The 15,989-nt window shown below is 46.4% G+C and overlaps 1 protein-coding gene across 1 annotated transcript in view; it reads left to right on the top strand.

Moving 5' to 3' along the window:
- LOC126260809 (venom carboxylesterase-6-like) overlaps positions 1-15,989 on the top strand; it is a 160,419-nt gene that overhangs the window by 68,696 nt on the left and 75,734 nt on the right. The window contains exon 4 of the mRNA XM_049958177.1: positions 5,855-6,040. Within this exon, the coding sequence (XP_049814134.1) occupies positions 5,855-6,040 (186 nt within the window). The remainder of the gene's footprint in view (positions 1-5,854; positions 6,041-15,989) is intronic.

The following is a 15,989-nucleotide window of genomic DNA, read 5'->3' on the forward strand; positions in this document are numbered from 1 at the left end:
AGGAGGTGATTTTAGCTAGACTCCGGATAGGGCACTGTCTTTTTAGCCATCGACATCTTTTAAGCGGCGATCCTCCCCCACTCTGTCCCCACTGCTCTCAGCTGTGGACGGTAAGACACCTTTTAATTGAATGCCCCTATTTTAATCCGTTACGCTCCCGTCTACAGCTATCGCCTGATCTATCGTCGATTTTAGCAGATGACACGCGCTCAGCCGACCGCGTTCTCCAGTTTATTAGTGACAGTGAAATGACGTCAGTCATTTGAAGCCTTTTTTGGGGACAACCAACCCCTTTCTGTAGTGGATTTTTAAGCATTCCTTCTGCTTTTAGTTTCTCCAATTTTATGACTTTGTTCCCATTGCTGCTGGTTTTCAATTTCGGTTTTTTACTGTTTCCTAAGTCACGGGCTGGACGCTAATGACCATAGCAGTTTTGCGCCCTAAAACCAAACAAAAAAAAAAAACAAACACTCTCGGTAGCTCCATGATTCATCTGAGAGTTCAGTTGCTCGAAAGTTTCACATTTATGCCACCGTCGTTCACCCTTGTCTATGGTCCGTGGTGCACCACAGCTGTTTCGGCTGCAGTTTTGGATAGCGCCATTTTGCCATGCTCGGTATATTTTAACCACAGCAGCGCACATACAGTTTACAAATTTAGCCGTTTCGGAAATGCTTCCACCTGCCCGAAAGACAATGATGAAGCCCTTCAGTTGTCAGATAAATCGCTCCGTATCCGCATAACGACGACGAGTGCGCTATTTTCCGCATCAACTCCCCCCCCCCCTCCCTCCCCAGAGAGAGAGAGAGAGAGAGAGAGAGAGAGAGAGAGAGAGAGATTTTATATATGTTCCACTGCTACCGCTGTCAGCTGTCGTTTGTGAGCGGTAGTAGCACGTTGACGTCGAACATATACGGTGGTTACAACAATGTGACTGGACTGTGTATTTCTTCATATATGTATAATTATGCATTAATGGCTTTTGTTTCATTTTCAGATCTGAAGATTAGTATTGCTTATGACAGAAACTAGTAATCTGATGTGAATATTTGCAACTGAGATTGTAATAATAAACATTTTTAAAAATCCTTGCCGGCCGCTGTGGCCGAGCGGTTCTTGGCCCTTCTGCCCCGAACCGCACAGTTGCTGCGGTCGCAGGTTCGAATCCTGCCTCAGGCATGGATGTGTGTGACGTCCTTAGGTTAGTTAGATTTAAGTAGTTCTACGTTCTAGGGGAGTTACGACCTCAGATGTCAAGTCCCATAGTGTTTACAGCCATTTTTTAAAAATCCTTGAACAGTTGCTGAATCTCTGACAATGCCGTTCGTTGATCCGTATTTTATCGAAGACACGTTGAATGGACGCTAATATCTAACGCTTTTGGATCTGGAACTATCGGTACTACTGCAGCATGTTGCCGTGAACGTTCGACAACGTATGTGGTTTCAGCATGACCGTTGCAAGCGCGTTACGCAATTGAAGCGTGGAAGGTATTAGAATGTGTTTATACTGGTCGGTGGATCGGCAGATGTGGTGCTATTAACTCACTCGATAGGTCGCCGGATTTCTCGGTGTGTGGAATATTTAAAAGATAAGGTGTACCAGCAAGTGCCAACAGCCTGTTAAGACATGATCGCCCGAATGAGAAACGCCTGTGCTGACATTCCCGAAGATGCGCTTCTGTCCTGCGTACGGTCATTTGAAAAGTGGATCACTAAATGTACTGAAGTTAGCGCTACTACGTTTTTACACTTATTCTAATTGGGAAAGCAGAGTAGCGTTCGCCTCGAGTCACGGCCACAGTGGTGCGTCAAGTAGCTCCCTGCTCAGTATTTAGGAGGAATAAGATTGCAAATGGGGTTTCCAATTAGTCATGAAACACCGGACTGTCCTGCCCTCGCAGTGTGGAGGTGGGGTCTCACGTGCCATTGGATATTCAAGGGCCGTTGATAAGCATGTCTTGAATAACGGTTGTGTACCCATTTCTATTCCTCAGATTACAGCGCCATCTGTGGCGAAACGAAGAAACTGCATCAGACAAAACGTATGTAGATTTTGCTGTAGAATCGTAATCTGCAATAAAAAAACGGGGTTGCCATTGAAGGTTTCAAAGTTACCACCCGCAACCCACCCACGGGATTGGGTGGGAGCGAGGGGTTGGGGTCGAGTGTTGTATCATTGGACGTCCCCCTCCGAGGAAAAAAAATTGAAATTATGATTTTTTTGATCAGGTTTGTAGTTGGCGAGATAGTTTAAGGTCTTCAGTTTCAATGAACACCTTGTATATGGACATGGCTATTTGCACAAGGTGCTTTGTTTTGAAATATACTATTTACGATAAATCTTTTCGTATGTGCAGATTTTTACCCACATGACAATTTGGCATGAACTTCAACGTAAACAGAACATGTTTCATAACAGATTTTTAAGGCCAGAAGAAAACAGCAAATTCTGTTGAAACCATTTGTTTTAAATAAAGAAATATTTATGCGTTCTTGGCTATTGAACGCTGAACCGTGAATTTACTTTCAAAATCTTTTCTTAAAGAATTTACTTTATTTACTGGCGATTCATCAAGAACATTGACACATTTAATCACACTAGGTGAACGTGGAAGTAGTTGCCACGAAGTAACTGATGGAAAATTACCTTTAACAAAATTGAATTTATTCCTAAAAGCTTTTTCAAAACAGATTTAAAATTATAAGCAGAAAAGCACACTCGAAATATGAAGTTACAGTTTTATTTAGAGGCAAGAACAATATTAATAGTAGGAGCCTTCGGACTAAGAAGCTTGCCTGCTCCCTTTCAACACGGTCGTAGTCATGGCCGCTCACAACCACCTCTGAGAGAGGTGCAAATCTGCAACACACCAGATTACTTTAAACAAAATTTTAAGAACTCATACAAACATGTAAACTATGCACCCCGTAAGAGGAATGGAAATGGTACTACCCTCAAATTATTTGCCACCGAAAGTTTTTTTTAAGGACTCTTACGGTGGAAGGGTGGCAAGCCTATAACCTAAAATGACTATTTAAATAGAACCCATAAAATGCAGACTTACATACAATGACGCCATGCTCTACATTACACATATACCACCTCGCAAGATGATAAGCGAGACAGAAATATACACTCCTGGAAATTGAAATAAGAACACCGTGAATTCATTGTCCCAGGAAGGGGAAACTTTATTGACACATTCCTGGGGTCAGATACATCACATGATCACACTGACAGAACCACAGGCACATAGACACAGGCAACAGAGCATGCACAATGTCGGCACTAGTACAGTGTATATCCACCTTTCGCAGCAATGCAGGCTGCTATTCTCCCATGGAGACGATCGTAGAGATACTGTATGTAGTCCTGTGGAACGGCTTGCCATGCCATTTCCACCTGGCGCCTCAGTTGGACCAGCGTTCGTGCTGGACGTGCAGACCGCGTGAGACGACGCTTCATCCAGTCCCAAACATGCTCAATGGGGGACAGATCCGGAGATCTTGCTGGCCAGGGTAGTTGACTTACACCTCCTAGAGCACGTTGGGTGGCACGGGATACATGCGGACGTGCATTGTCCTGTTGGAACAGCAAGTTCCCTTGCCGGTCTAGGAATGGTAGAACGATGGGTTCGATGACGGTTTGGATGTACCGTGCACTATTCAGTGTCCCCTCGACGATCACCAGTGGTGTACGGCCAGTGTAGGAGATCGCTCCCCACACCATGATGCCAGGTGTTGGCCCTGTGTGCCTCGGTCGTATGCAGTCCTGATTGTGGCGCTCACCTGCACGGCGCCAAACACGCATACGACCATCATTGGCACCAAGGCAGAAGCGACTCTCATCGCTGAAGACGACACGTCTCCATTCGTCCCTCCATTCACACCTGTCGCGACACCACTGGAGGCGGGCTGCACGATGTTGGGGCGTGAGCGGAAGACGGACTAACGGTGTGCGGGACCGTAGCCCAGCTTCATGGAGACGGTTGCGAATGGTCCTCGCCGATACCCCAGGAGCAACAGTGTCCCTAATTTGCTGGGAAGTGGCGGTGCGGTCCCCTACGGCACTGCGTAGGACCCTACGGTCTTGGCGTGCATCCGTGCGTCGCTGCGGTCCGGTCCCAGGTCGACGGGCACGTGCACCTTCCGCCGACCACTGGCGACAACATCGATGTACTGTGGAGACCTCACGCCCCACGTGTTGAGCAATTCGGCGGTACGTCCACCCGGCCTCCCGCATGCCCACTATACGCCCTCGCTCAAAGTCCGTCAACTGCACATACGGTTCACGTCCACGCTGTCGCGGCATGCTACCAGTGTTAAAGACTGCGATGGAGCTCCGTATGCCACGGCAAACTGGCTGACACTGACGGCGGCGGTGCACAAATGCTGCGCAGCTAGCGCCATTCGACGGCCAACACCGCGGTTCCTGGTGTGTCCGCTGTGCCGTGCGTGTGATCATTGCTTGTACAGCCCTCTCGCAGTGTCCGGAGCAAGTATGGTGGGTCTGACACACCAGTGTCAATGTGTTCTTTTTTCCATTTCCAGAAGTGTATTTCAAGAATTCGGCCTTTAAGCAATAAATTCGTTAACACCGAATCCGACAAACATGACAGAGGTGGCTATTAACGTATGGAAGATTGACAGGGGGGAGGGGGTGGTTACTAAACAACTCGAACCGCAGATTGCTCTAAACCCCCACAACTCCACAAGGGAAAAACGGACCACCCAATTGACAATAACCACCTTCCCGCGGGTGGGCAAACGGAGAAGAATGGTGGGACGACCCCCAATACAAAGCGGCTGGTGACCTCACCAAGAAAACAAGTAGAATTTCACAAGTAAATGAAACAACATATCTCCAATCACTTAACTTCTAATAAACTGCGATTTCTGGCGAAGACCTGGCGCAGCACCCCCAACGCTCTCCCGAACCGTTCGCTACCAGCCGCTTCAACGGACGCAGGAAGGCGCGCCGATCTCCCGTCGCACGGCGTCGCAGCTCGCCCCGGCCAGCCCGATGTCGTGATTCCGCTCCTGTTGCTATCTTGTGAACCGCGAAGCCACTACTCCTTTCTATACGGCGCTGCCCACTGGACTCACGTGGGGATCTCACATGCACCGACGCTCAAGGCTGACAAGTCATCTCGCGTCTCAGTGCGCGACCAACCAACCGACCAATCCAACCGCCAATGACCGTTGCCCGAGCAACTCTAGCAGACTGGTGGCCTAACGCGCAGACTCAGCTGCAGGAACTCAGCCCCGACCGGACGACCACTAGCTGAGTTCTGTTACTGGCGGAGTGGCAAGACACTCATTTTCTGGCTTAGTTTGATCCAAACGACAGACATACTCGCACTCCGACGACAGACAGACACTGACTGCCCCACACCGAGGCAGCTGACCAACTGACTAGACTAGACTCGCCTCGACTGACCGACCCCCCTGGCTGACCAACTGCCTCCGACTGACCAACCCTTAACGATCTCATAGCGCCCCTTAAATGCACGTGAACAAGCAACCTTTCCCCTTTCACACCAGAGGGAGACACAAAAGCTGCGATTGCCACAGCGGCGCCACCGCCAGAAACGGAGGGCGACTGCTTTACACTATGCGCTGCGGCGCGCTTTTCAAAACAGCAATTTTTACTACGGCTCAACCGCTTTTAGAGATTTGTTTTGTGTACCTATGCTACCGGTGGTCTACGTCACTGTGGGTGCAGACACGTAGCTGCAAAGGAACATAAAATTAATTCATAACTATTTCTTTCGAGGTGAACATTAAAACATCGATACTCTACACAGATGAAAATCACCGGTTCAGCTGCTGACGGTGTGTGTCTGCAACAGGTTTCCTGTCTACGGGCGACACGGTGCTGCCCGGGAACTACGGACTCAAGGACCAGGCGATGCTGCTGCGCTGGCTCAGGCGGAACATCGGCTTCTTCGGCGGCAACCCCAAGAGCATCACGCTGCTGGGGATACACGCGGGCGGCGCCAGCGCGCACTACCACATGTTCACCGAGCTCTCATATGGTAACGCCCACTAACTATAAGGTCTGTCGAAGCGCCATTATCAGTAACGCTGTGTCCACAACAGAGTGCAGTGGATCGGAGATTTTCTCCGCTCGGGGACAGGCTGTTTTGTACTCAACGTCATTTCATAATCGACAAGCCAGTTGCCCAATGCGGCATCAGCTGAAAAGACTTGGCGGCCGAACTTCCCAAGGTGGGGATTCCAGCCTATCAATGCCGCACGGTCATTCCATTTCGGTAACACGTGTGTGTGTGTGTGTGTGTGTGTGTGTGTGTGTGTGTGTGTGTGTGTGTGTGTGTGTGTGTGTGTGCGTGCGTGTGTGTGCAGTCGGCACTTTTTTATTATGTTGTATTAAAATTTCAAGATGAAAAGTGCTCAGACGGTAGCCAGATGTTTCGTAGATAAAAAACACATTTTAGATGTAGTTGCTCTTTGCCCAACGTTTCTGATACGTTAGTCCTACCTTTAAAGTGCAACTCTACACAGCTTCAGATATTGAATTGATCCAAATTTTTTCAGTCGCACATTTCTGTAGCTGTGCCAGTTGTGGTGAACAAAGGGGGTTGTTCCAGTAATTTGCAATTCAAATTTAAACGCCAACTTTTTGCTCGTGGTGAGGAGTGCGGAAGTTCTGGATTATTAAACTGATAATTTACTAGTCATAGTTCTGATTATTGGTCCATCTACGGTGACGAATGGCTTACTTTAGTATCACCTAAGTTACACGGTCGCAACTGTAATATTTCCAGGAAGTTTGAATAATCATCTGCAGCAAATACAGGGTGTCCACAAGGAATGGAATGGTCAATATGCAGGTACATACACGATACTGCAGAGCCTGTGCTAAGAACCACCATGCAATGTTCCTTCGTACAAGTTTGTATGTCCGAAGGAACAGGCACTACGGCGGTTACAGCCGTTATGAAAATACATGAAATGTATTTGCACTTGCGAATACGAACAACCATCAGCTGTACAACGGAATGACAATGGAAATTCGTGCCAGACTGGGACTCGAAACCGGATTTCCCGCTCTGTGTGCGGCCACCTTAACCCCTTTGGCTATATTTGCACGACTCACGGCCAGACGAAAACTTGTGTTTGTCGTCGCTCCTGCGTCACAACCTGTACAAGTATACACATTTAATTATCCTGCACGGGTGGGCATATCAATTGAAAGTCCGAATTAACACTATCGTTCTTCTTGACAACACAGGAACTACAATATCGTATTTATCCCCCGATACCGGGCAGTGACTATCAATTAAAATGTCATCCTCTGTACCGGAATTACATAACCTGTGTAAGAGAACAGGTTGTGACGCAGTAACGGCATGTGGAAGTCTAGGTGTGCTCGTGAGCGTTGCACAGACAGGCAAGTAGTTAAGGCGATCGTTCGCGTAGTTTGGCAACCCCGGGTTCATCTCGGTACGGCACAAGTTTTCGTTGTCATTTTCTTGCACAGCTGATGATTCTACTTAGGGATACGACAGGAACTATCATTGGAAGTAAAGAAGTCAAATAAACATGAGCTCTAAAATGCATATATTAAGAGCTATCAACACTTCTTCAGTAGCAGAGGCGTGCCTCACAGTAGCGAAGATGTAAAAGTGCACATAGCACTTAAGATCTGCACTTTAGAACCCATGCTCACTGAACTTTTGTTTGCTTCGAATGATCGTTCCTCTCATATCCTTGAATACTGACCATTCCTGCTACGATACATTGCTATTACATCTGAAAATAATCAGTGACTTCAATATGTCTCAAAAGCACACAATTCAAAGGTGCAGCAATGCACCAGATATCAATTCACTTAAGCTCTAGGACTAATAGACCAATGTTTAAAATTAGATGATTCCGTAACATTAGAATATTCTATAACAGAGCCGACTAATAATCATTACAACTAGCAAATAAACGTGTTACCGATATAAACCACTGTTACCGTACAGTAACTGTAGCAAAGTCTAAATATATGAGCTACAAATACCAGTCAGTTCTACATCTGATCTCTTTCTATTCCCGATCTTGCTGCAGCTGGCTCCTTTATGCTGCACAGCCCTCCTCGATCTCCAACAGAAAAGAAGAAAAACACAAGTCCCGGCGCAAGGAGCCTCTGATGTCACCAGAGGTCCCATCCCCACCTTCGCATACTGATTCTGACCTGTCGTTAATGGATGTCGTCCCCTCCTTGTCGGTGACGGGTGGTGACCAGGCGGCATGACTAGCTTTAGCCTTTTCAACCCCAATTTGAATCATCGTTCTGTCGTTATCCAATGGAATTGTAATGGATATTACCGTCGTCTTCCGGAGTTGAAATCCCTTATTTCGTTTTACTCTGCAGCTTGTGTGGTTCTACAGGAATCTCATTTTACTGATCACTCACCGACCCTCTGTGGGTTCCGTGTTTTCTGTCGAAATCGGGTCGGACCCCTGCGGGCTTCTGGTGGCGTTTGTACGTTGGCCCGTATGGACGTTGCTAGCACGTGGATTCCCATTGAAACTACATTGAGCGGTTGCTGTTAGGGTCCACCTGGACTCTGAGGTTACGGTTTGCAATCTTTATCTCCCTCCTGACAGGACTCTTATACCTGCTGCCTTAACTGCCCTTCTTAAGCAACTTCCTCTTCCCTTCCTCCTTCTCGGGGATTTTAATGCTCATCATCCCTTGTGGGGCAGTGCATTTCCATCTAGACGGGGTCTTCTCATAGACCAGTTTATTGCAGACCACGACTCGTGCCTTCTTAATGATGGCTCCCCTACTCATTTCAGTGGTGGTCGTGGTACCTTTTTCTGCCACTGATCTGTCTTTCTTCTTCTCCCTCCCTCCTCCCTTCATTACACTGGTCGCCACACGACGACCTTTATGATAGTGACCATTTCCCATTGATTCTCTCGCTCCCCGATGGACAGATTACCTCGTTGGTCTTTCCAACGCGCCGATTGGCCTCTATATACTGCACAGGTCGTTTTTTCTCCCTCTTTGTCGGGCTGTATTGATGACGTCCTACGTGACGTGTCTGACGCGATTGTTCGCGCTGCTAGCCTTGCTGTACCGCGCTCATCTGGACCATTTCGCCGCCGGCAAGTCCCCATTGCCATTGCCGTCCGTGATCGCCGTAGAGCTTTGCAACACAAGAGGCACACATCCGTTGCCAACCTTGTTACCTTTAAACGCCTTCACGCTAAAGCCCGTTACTTAATCAAACAGAGCAGACGGATGTGTTGGGAAAGCTTTGTTTCTTCCCTCGGTTCTACTGTCCCTATGTAACGGGTATGGGCTACACTTGGCTCTCTCCAAGGTTGCAATCGGCAGTCTACCCTCCCGGGCGGTACTGAGCCGTATGGTGTGGCCTTTGGCTCGCTACAATGGTCATTCTCTCGATGTACTTGACACACTGAACAACACAAATAAGAGATCGATTGCCCGTCTCGCTTTATCAGTATTCATAGTCAACTATTTACAGGAAGTAAATACCAAAAGATCGTTCTGGATGTTTTTACATGTCACACCTTCTCATAGTCGCACTTATCCCTATGGTAGGGATGTCTTCCTGCCACAGTAAATTTTTCACAGGTTATATGTGATACGTGTCACTATTTCCAACAAATTCCTTCAGGCGCCACTTGTCATTCTTTTTGCATCCCCAACGGCGCACATACTCCCAACAGTAGCGGTGATCATTATCGTGACCCTCACCAATAGGTTCAGCGACCTCGAAAACTATGATTTTGATACCAATATCAGTGCTCACTGTGTATTTTTATGTCTTCAGTCCCAACCAGTCCTCATCGATGGTTGGGATACATTACCACCACAATATTTTTATAAAAATGGTTATACAAACCATTAGTCATGCGTATACAAAATGTGACTGAAATTGTTCCAGGCATTTCTGCGTTAGCTTCTATGTCACTCCCTTTTGCTCCCGCCCCTGTGATGGTAGAGGGGTCTTACCCTACACGAACCTTCGCGGCTATGCCGCAAAACTCAGCAAAGATTCATCGCAATCGGATGAAAAGTATATAGGTGCACAGAAGACGACCAAACATTAATTTCTGAATACCAGGAGTATATAGTTACTTTCGAACATGGACTGAGTCTTTGGTATTGGTATACTTGGATAAAATTTCTTGGTATTAAAGGGGACCAAGGCATGCACGCTTGGAAAAGCGCGTTGTACAGAATCTGGAACTATTGGCTTCGGCAGGACCGAGGCCCACGTGAAAGATAGGCCGTACCGCGTATGTTACAGCATTTGACACTTTAGGTCTTAAGAGGGCCGTCTCCGGCGGGGAGAGACTGTTTCAGACGAGTTTAATTCTCGACAGTGCATTTAAATGGATGCAAACTCTCGACAGCCCAAGACAAAGTTAAACCTTTGATGGGCACCTTCCCAATTACATATTGATTTGTAGTGGAACCATCACGGAGCTGAGCGTTCGCAAAGTGTGGAGAACAAGCCGACTAGTGTGACGTCATAAGTTTGTAGCGGCGACCGAATTTCTCGTGGGCGTCGAGCGGGACCGAATGACGTCACCTGGCGCGAGGCGCCAGCACCCCATGTAGTCGCAGATATAAACTCAGCAGCTTGTCTGCGTAAGATTCGTGTCAAGTTTATTAATTATAAACTTTCTTGATGTTAATTTCATTTACTGATTCGTTCCATGACCTTGGGGGGGGGGGGTTCGCTCCTCAATTTGGTCCTACGCAAATAAAATTGCAAAATACAAAAAGTAGACTGATTCTCGAGGAAATTTCGTGAGTATTCTTTATAATAAAGGGTCTGGCAAAAAGGCCTCCCGTATTTGGAGAGTCCAATGTGCGAGTTGTGAAGAAGTTAATGATGTGGAGGAAGTACCGATCGATAGCGGTGTATGTGCTATTTTCAGCAGGCGCAGTGGCTTTATTTTTTCAAAGATATCGTAACGATTAATTCAAATTGCTACTGTCACATGATGGAGATCTAAGTTAAATAAGTTCGTTGGGGACCATGAAGAGGGAAGAGTCGGGTTCGAACAATACCGAGCCACAGTTTACAACTCCCGGCGTTCTGTATAGCGTTTTCGTTCATGGACGTTTTCTATCTTCGTCGGGGGTCACTGCCTGGTCCCAAATGGCACCCGATTTATCACCTTGTAATGTTTTCGTCTGGGGCACTTAAGTTCGTGTGTAAAATTCCCCCCCGCCCTTCCTCCCACCCACTCCTCTCCCTAACCCCAACCTTGCGAGCACGTAAGGAGGTATTACCCAATCACCCAGGAAGTGACTGCCATTTTTACCGGAAATTACACGAAGAACTACTGACAACTTCCGGGGAAGGCTTCGTAAATCTGCCAGAAATGGAGGTCTCCATTAACCAGGCATGATTTTTAAAACAGTGCTGTAAAATGGCATAGTATTTTTATCACAAATAAAAATATTTTCTCTGATCTTCGTGTTTGTAACTACCTTTTGAAATATGGGATGTCTTTTTGCCGGACCCTGTGTTATAGGAACGACGAGTGTCTCACGTATGTATTGCTATCTGTTCCATATTTAATTGGGGTTTCGAGGTTACATCTTGTGGTAATGATAGGAGTTATGAGCTTCTTTTTCTTATTTATTAAGTGGCCTTTAGCGTGAGTCAGCTAGCCAGAAAAGTGGAGCAACGAGCTGGTCAGCTGTAGAGGCGGCGGCATCTGGCGTGAAAAGCAGTAAACTTTCACTCGCGCGAAACTCAGCGTGCCTTTCTCTTGCAGCATATCATCGAAATAATGATGGACAACAGGCAGATTCCATACTCCTAGATTTCCACTCCAGAGTGTTAGCGAAGGTACGAGCAAACGTAGTAGATTCCCAGATACGTCAGTGGCTCGAAAATTTAAATGAGTAAGAGTACTCATCAGAGAAAAGGATATCGTCAGGCGTGCGCCACGGAAGTGTGATAGGACTGCTCTTATTATCTGTATGCGTAAATGACCTGACATATGGGTTAGGAGCAATCTCACTGTTTGCTGGTGACGCTGTAGTGTACGCGAAAGTATCGTCGTTCAGTGACTGTAGAAGGATACAGGAAGAGTTGTACAGAATTTCTATTTCGTTTCCCCTGAATTTGGAAAAATGTAAGGTAATGCAGATGAATAGAAAAAACAATCCTGCAGTGTTTGAGTACAGTATTAGTGGTGTATCGCTTCGCTTGACACACTCGCGTCGATTAAATATCATAGGAGTTAGGCTGCAAAGCGATATGAAATGGAACTAGCCCATAACTTTGCTTATGGTGAAGACTTCGATTTGTTGAGAGAATTGCAGGGAAGTGTATCTCATCTGTAAACGAGGTCACGGACAGAGCAAGAGTGCAACCCATTCTTGAACACCGTTAGTGTGTTTGCGGTCTCCACCAGGTCGGACTGAAGGAAGACATCGAAGTAATTCAGAAGGTGCTGCTAGATTCGTTAACGGTAGATACGATCAACACGCGAGTATTACGGATGAAAATCTCTGGAGGGAAGACGTTCTTGTCACGAAACGCTGTGGAGGAAATTTAGAGCACTGGCATCTGAAGTTGACTGCAGAAAGATTCTGCTGCCGCCAACGTTCATTTTGTGTAAGGACCACAAAGGTAAGATGAGAGAAATTAAGGCTCATACAGAGGCATATAGACAGTCGTTGCTCTCTCGCTCTACTTGCTAGGAACAGGAAAGGTAATTGTTAGTGGTGCTACAAAGTACACTCCGCAGTGCACCATACGGTGGCTTGCTGGAATGTATGAAGATGCAGAAAGTAAACAGTCGCCGCAACTATACAGAGCAATGAAGCTTGACCGGAATCTATACCTCTAAACATATCTATACATACCGTAACTAGTCCCCGTCGCGTTTGTCTGTATGTGAACGCTAATCTCAAAACTACTATAGGAATGTTCATACGGTTTTTACTTACATACATTAACGAGTAAATTGTGTAAGTTATTACCACTACACCAGACAAGTCGTCTTAATGTTGATATCGGGTGATTACAATTAAAGTGCTGCAGCTGCTCAGAGGTCCAGTGTGGGCTATAATTATCGTAGAGGGGGACAAACGTTGTAGATATTTCTATGCGCTAATACAGTACCAACTTAAAGAAAAATAGCTCCAATTTGGCCACCAGGTGAAAATCTGACGCTGAGAATGCGAGAGATGTATAGAAATATTTCCATGTGTAATGGGTTACCAACAGGATGTGGGCAAAAGGTCAAATAAGTGAGAAAGGTTTAATGTTATTATTATTATTACCTACCGCTTACATAATTTGTTGAATACATGCGTCACAGATGTCAACGAGATGCTGTACAGCGCCAGATTTGCACCTGGTGGCCAAATTTGGAACTAATTTATTTCCAAATGTAAATCGGTTCTGCATTAACGCATTAGCGTAGCCACCAAGTTTCGCTGCCGTATGCTAATTATAGCCCACAATGGACCTCCATGAATAACTACACACTAATTATAGCCGCCCACTACTTAGCGCTATCCATGCAAAATCGGGGTGGTACGTTAGTGTGACCTGTTTAAATTACATGTAAACCAATCAGTTCCACCAGTACAGATTCGGAGCAGATTTGCCTGCTCAGCCAACACCAGAAGTAGAATTAATTACCTTCCACCGTTCTGCTTGTCTTTCTGCAGAATGGGCTATAGTTCTAAACCAGTAATGTCGCAAGCATATATGGGGGTCAGAAGAAATATTCTGAGCGTACACTTTTTTGGAGAGCTGATGGTAAGAGGGAAGAGAAAACACCTCGCTGCAAACAGAACTACTGCAGAGAGAAACGATGCCCAGAGAGAAGAGGCGACCTTCCTCACCACACTATACCCGTTTAATGCTTCATATCAAACGTCTACGGAGCTCAACAGTAACCACCATTTATTTTTTATTTATTTATTTATTTTTTTTTTGAGTGGTCATACGTTGTGGCGCGCCTGCGGTGGACCGGTAACTGGTTCATTGTCTTACACAACCGCAAATAGTCTTGTAAATGGCTTGGTGGACAGTGCTGCTGCACACAGTACTCTTTGATTACTAAACTTTTTAAAAGTTATTTAAATTCTCCACAAAGGGCCGGGCTGCACTCTCATTTGACGAGTTTCGGTACATGTAAAAGGTAGGAAAACAAAATGGTTTTTAAAAATATGCATCGGTGAACAAATTCCATCACCTTCATTGGAATGCTTCACAGAATATTTAAAATGAAATCAGTGATGTCGATGCCGCTATGGTAACGATGATGCTAGTGGTGCATAAGAATATTAACATCCACAGTGAAAGCGGAATAAAGAGTAAGACAATGGGGCCCCGTGAAACTGAAGGAAGCAGCCAACAGTTGTCGAGGAGAATGGAGGAGGAGGAAGGAAAGTGAGAGGATGAGGTTGGAATGTTGTGTAGGACTGGAAGGTCCATGTCGGAGCGTGTTCCATCGTTAGGTAGTGGGGAGTCGTTGCAGTTCAGGCCGGAGAGGATGGATAACTCAGGTAGGTGCATGGAGAGTGGAATATGGAAGTAGTGGCGCAACAAGGAGACATAGATTGGATAGGATAGATTGGATAGTGTATTGGGTCCTAGGTTTTCTGAATATCGTAGTGGATTCGAAGGTAGTCAAAGAAAAGGTGGTATGGTAAATCGTATAGGATGCGAACTGGCAAAGGTAGGCAGATATGGAAGTTGAGACGATGTTAACGTTATTTCGAGATTTTAATGAATTTAGGAAAGGTGGAGATCTAGGAAATACTGGCGTAAATTAGAAATGGGTGGATTAGGAATTTTTGGGTGAAAATAATGGCACAAGATCTCAGGTGTGCCATGTTAGTACACTACTGGCCAAATAAATTGCTACACCAAGAAGAAATGCAGATGATAAACGGGTATTCATTGGACAAATATATTATACTAGAACTGACGTGTGGTTACTTTTTCGCGCAATTTGGGTGCATAGATCCTGAGAAATCAGTACCCAGAACAACCACCTCTGGCCGTAATAACGGCCTCGATACGCCTGCACATTGAGCCAAACAGCTTCGATGGCGTGTACAGTTACAGCTGCCCATGCAGCTTCAACACGGTACCACAGTTCATCAAGAGTAGTGACTGGCGTATTGTGACGAGCCAGTTGCTCGGCCACCATTGACCAGACGTTTTCAATTGGTGAGAAATCTGGAGAATGTGCTGGCCAGGGCAGCAGTCGAACATTTTTTGTATCCAGAAAGGCCCGTACAGGACCTGCAACATGCGGTCGTGCATTATCCTGCTCAAATGTAGGGTTTCGCAGGGATCGAATGAAGGTTAGAGCCACGGGTCGTAACACATCTGAAATGTAACGTCCACTGTTCAAAGTGCCGTCAATGCGAACAAGAGGTGACAGAGACGTGTAACCAATGGCACCCCATACCATCGCGCCGGGTGATACGCCAGTATGGTGATAACGGATACACGCTTCCAATGTGCGTTCACCGCGATGTCGCCAAACACGGATGCGACCATCATGGTGCTGTAAACAGAACCTGGATTCATCCAAAAAATGACGTTTTGCCATTCGTGCACCCAGGTTCGTCGTTGAGTACACCATCGCAGGCGCTCCTGTCTGTGATGGAGCGTCAAGAGTAACCGCAGCCATGGTCTCAGAGATGATAGTCAATGCTGCTGCAAACGTCGTCGAACTGTTCGTGCAGATGGTTATTGTCTTACAAACGTCCCCATCTGCTGACTCAGCGATCGAGACGTGGCTGCACGATCCGTTACAGCCATGCGGGTAAGATGCCTGTCATCTCGACTGCTAGTGATGTAAGGCCGTTGGGATCCAGCACGGCGTTCCGTATTACCCTCCTGGACCCATCGATTCCATATTCTGCTAAGTCATTGGATCTCGACCAACGCGAGCAGTAATGTCGCGACACGATAAACCGCAATCGCGATAGGCTACAAT

Source organism: Schistocerca nitens, chromosome 5 (genome assembly GCF_023898315.1).
Source record: "Schistocerca nitens isolate TAMUIC-IGC-003100 chromosome 5, iqSchNite1.1, whole genome shotgun sequence".
NCBI classification, from domain to species: Eukaryota; Metazoa; Arthropoda; class Insecta; order Orthoptera; family Acrididae; genus Schistocerca; species Schistocerca nitens.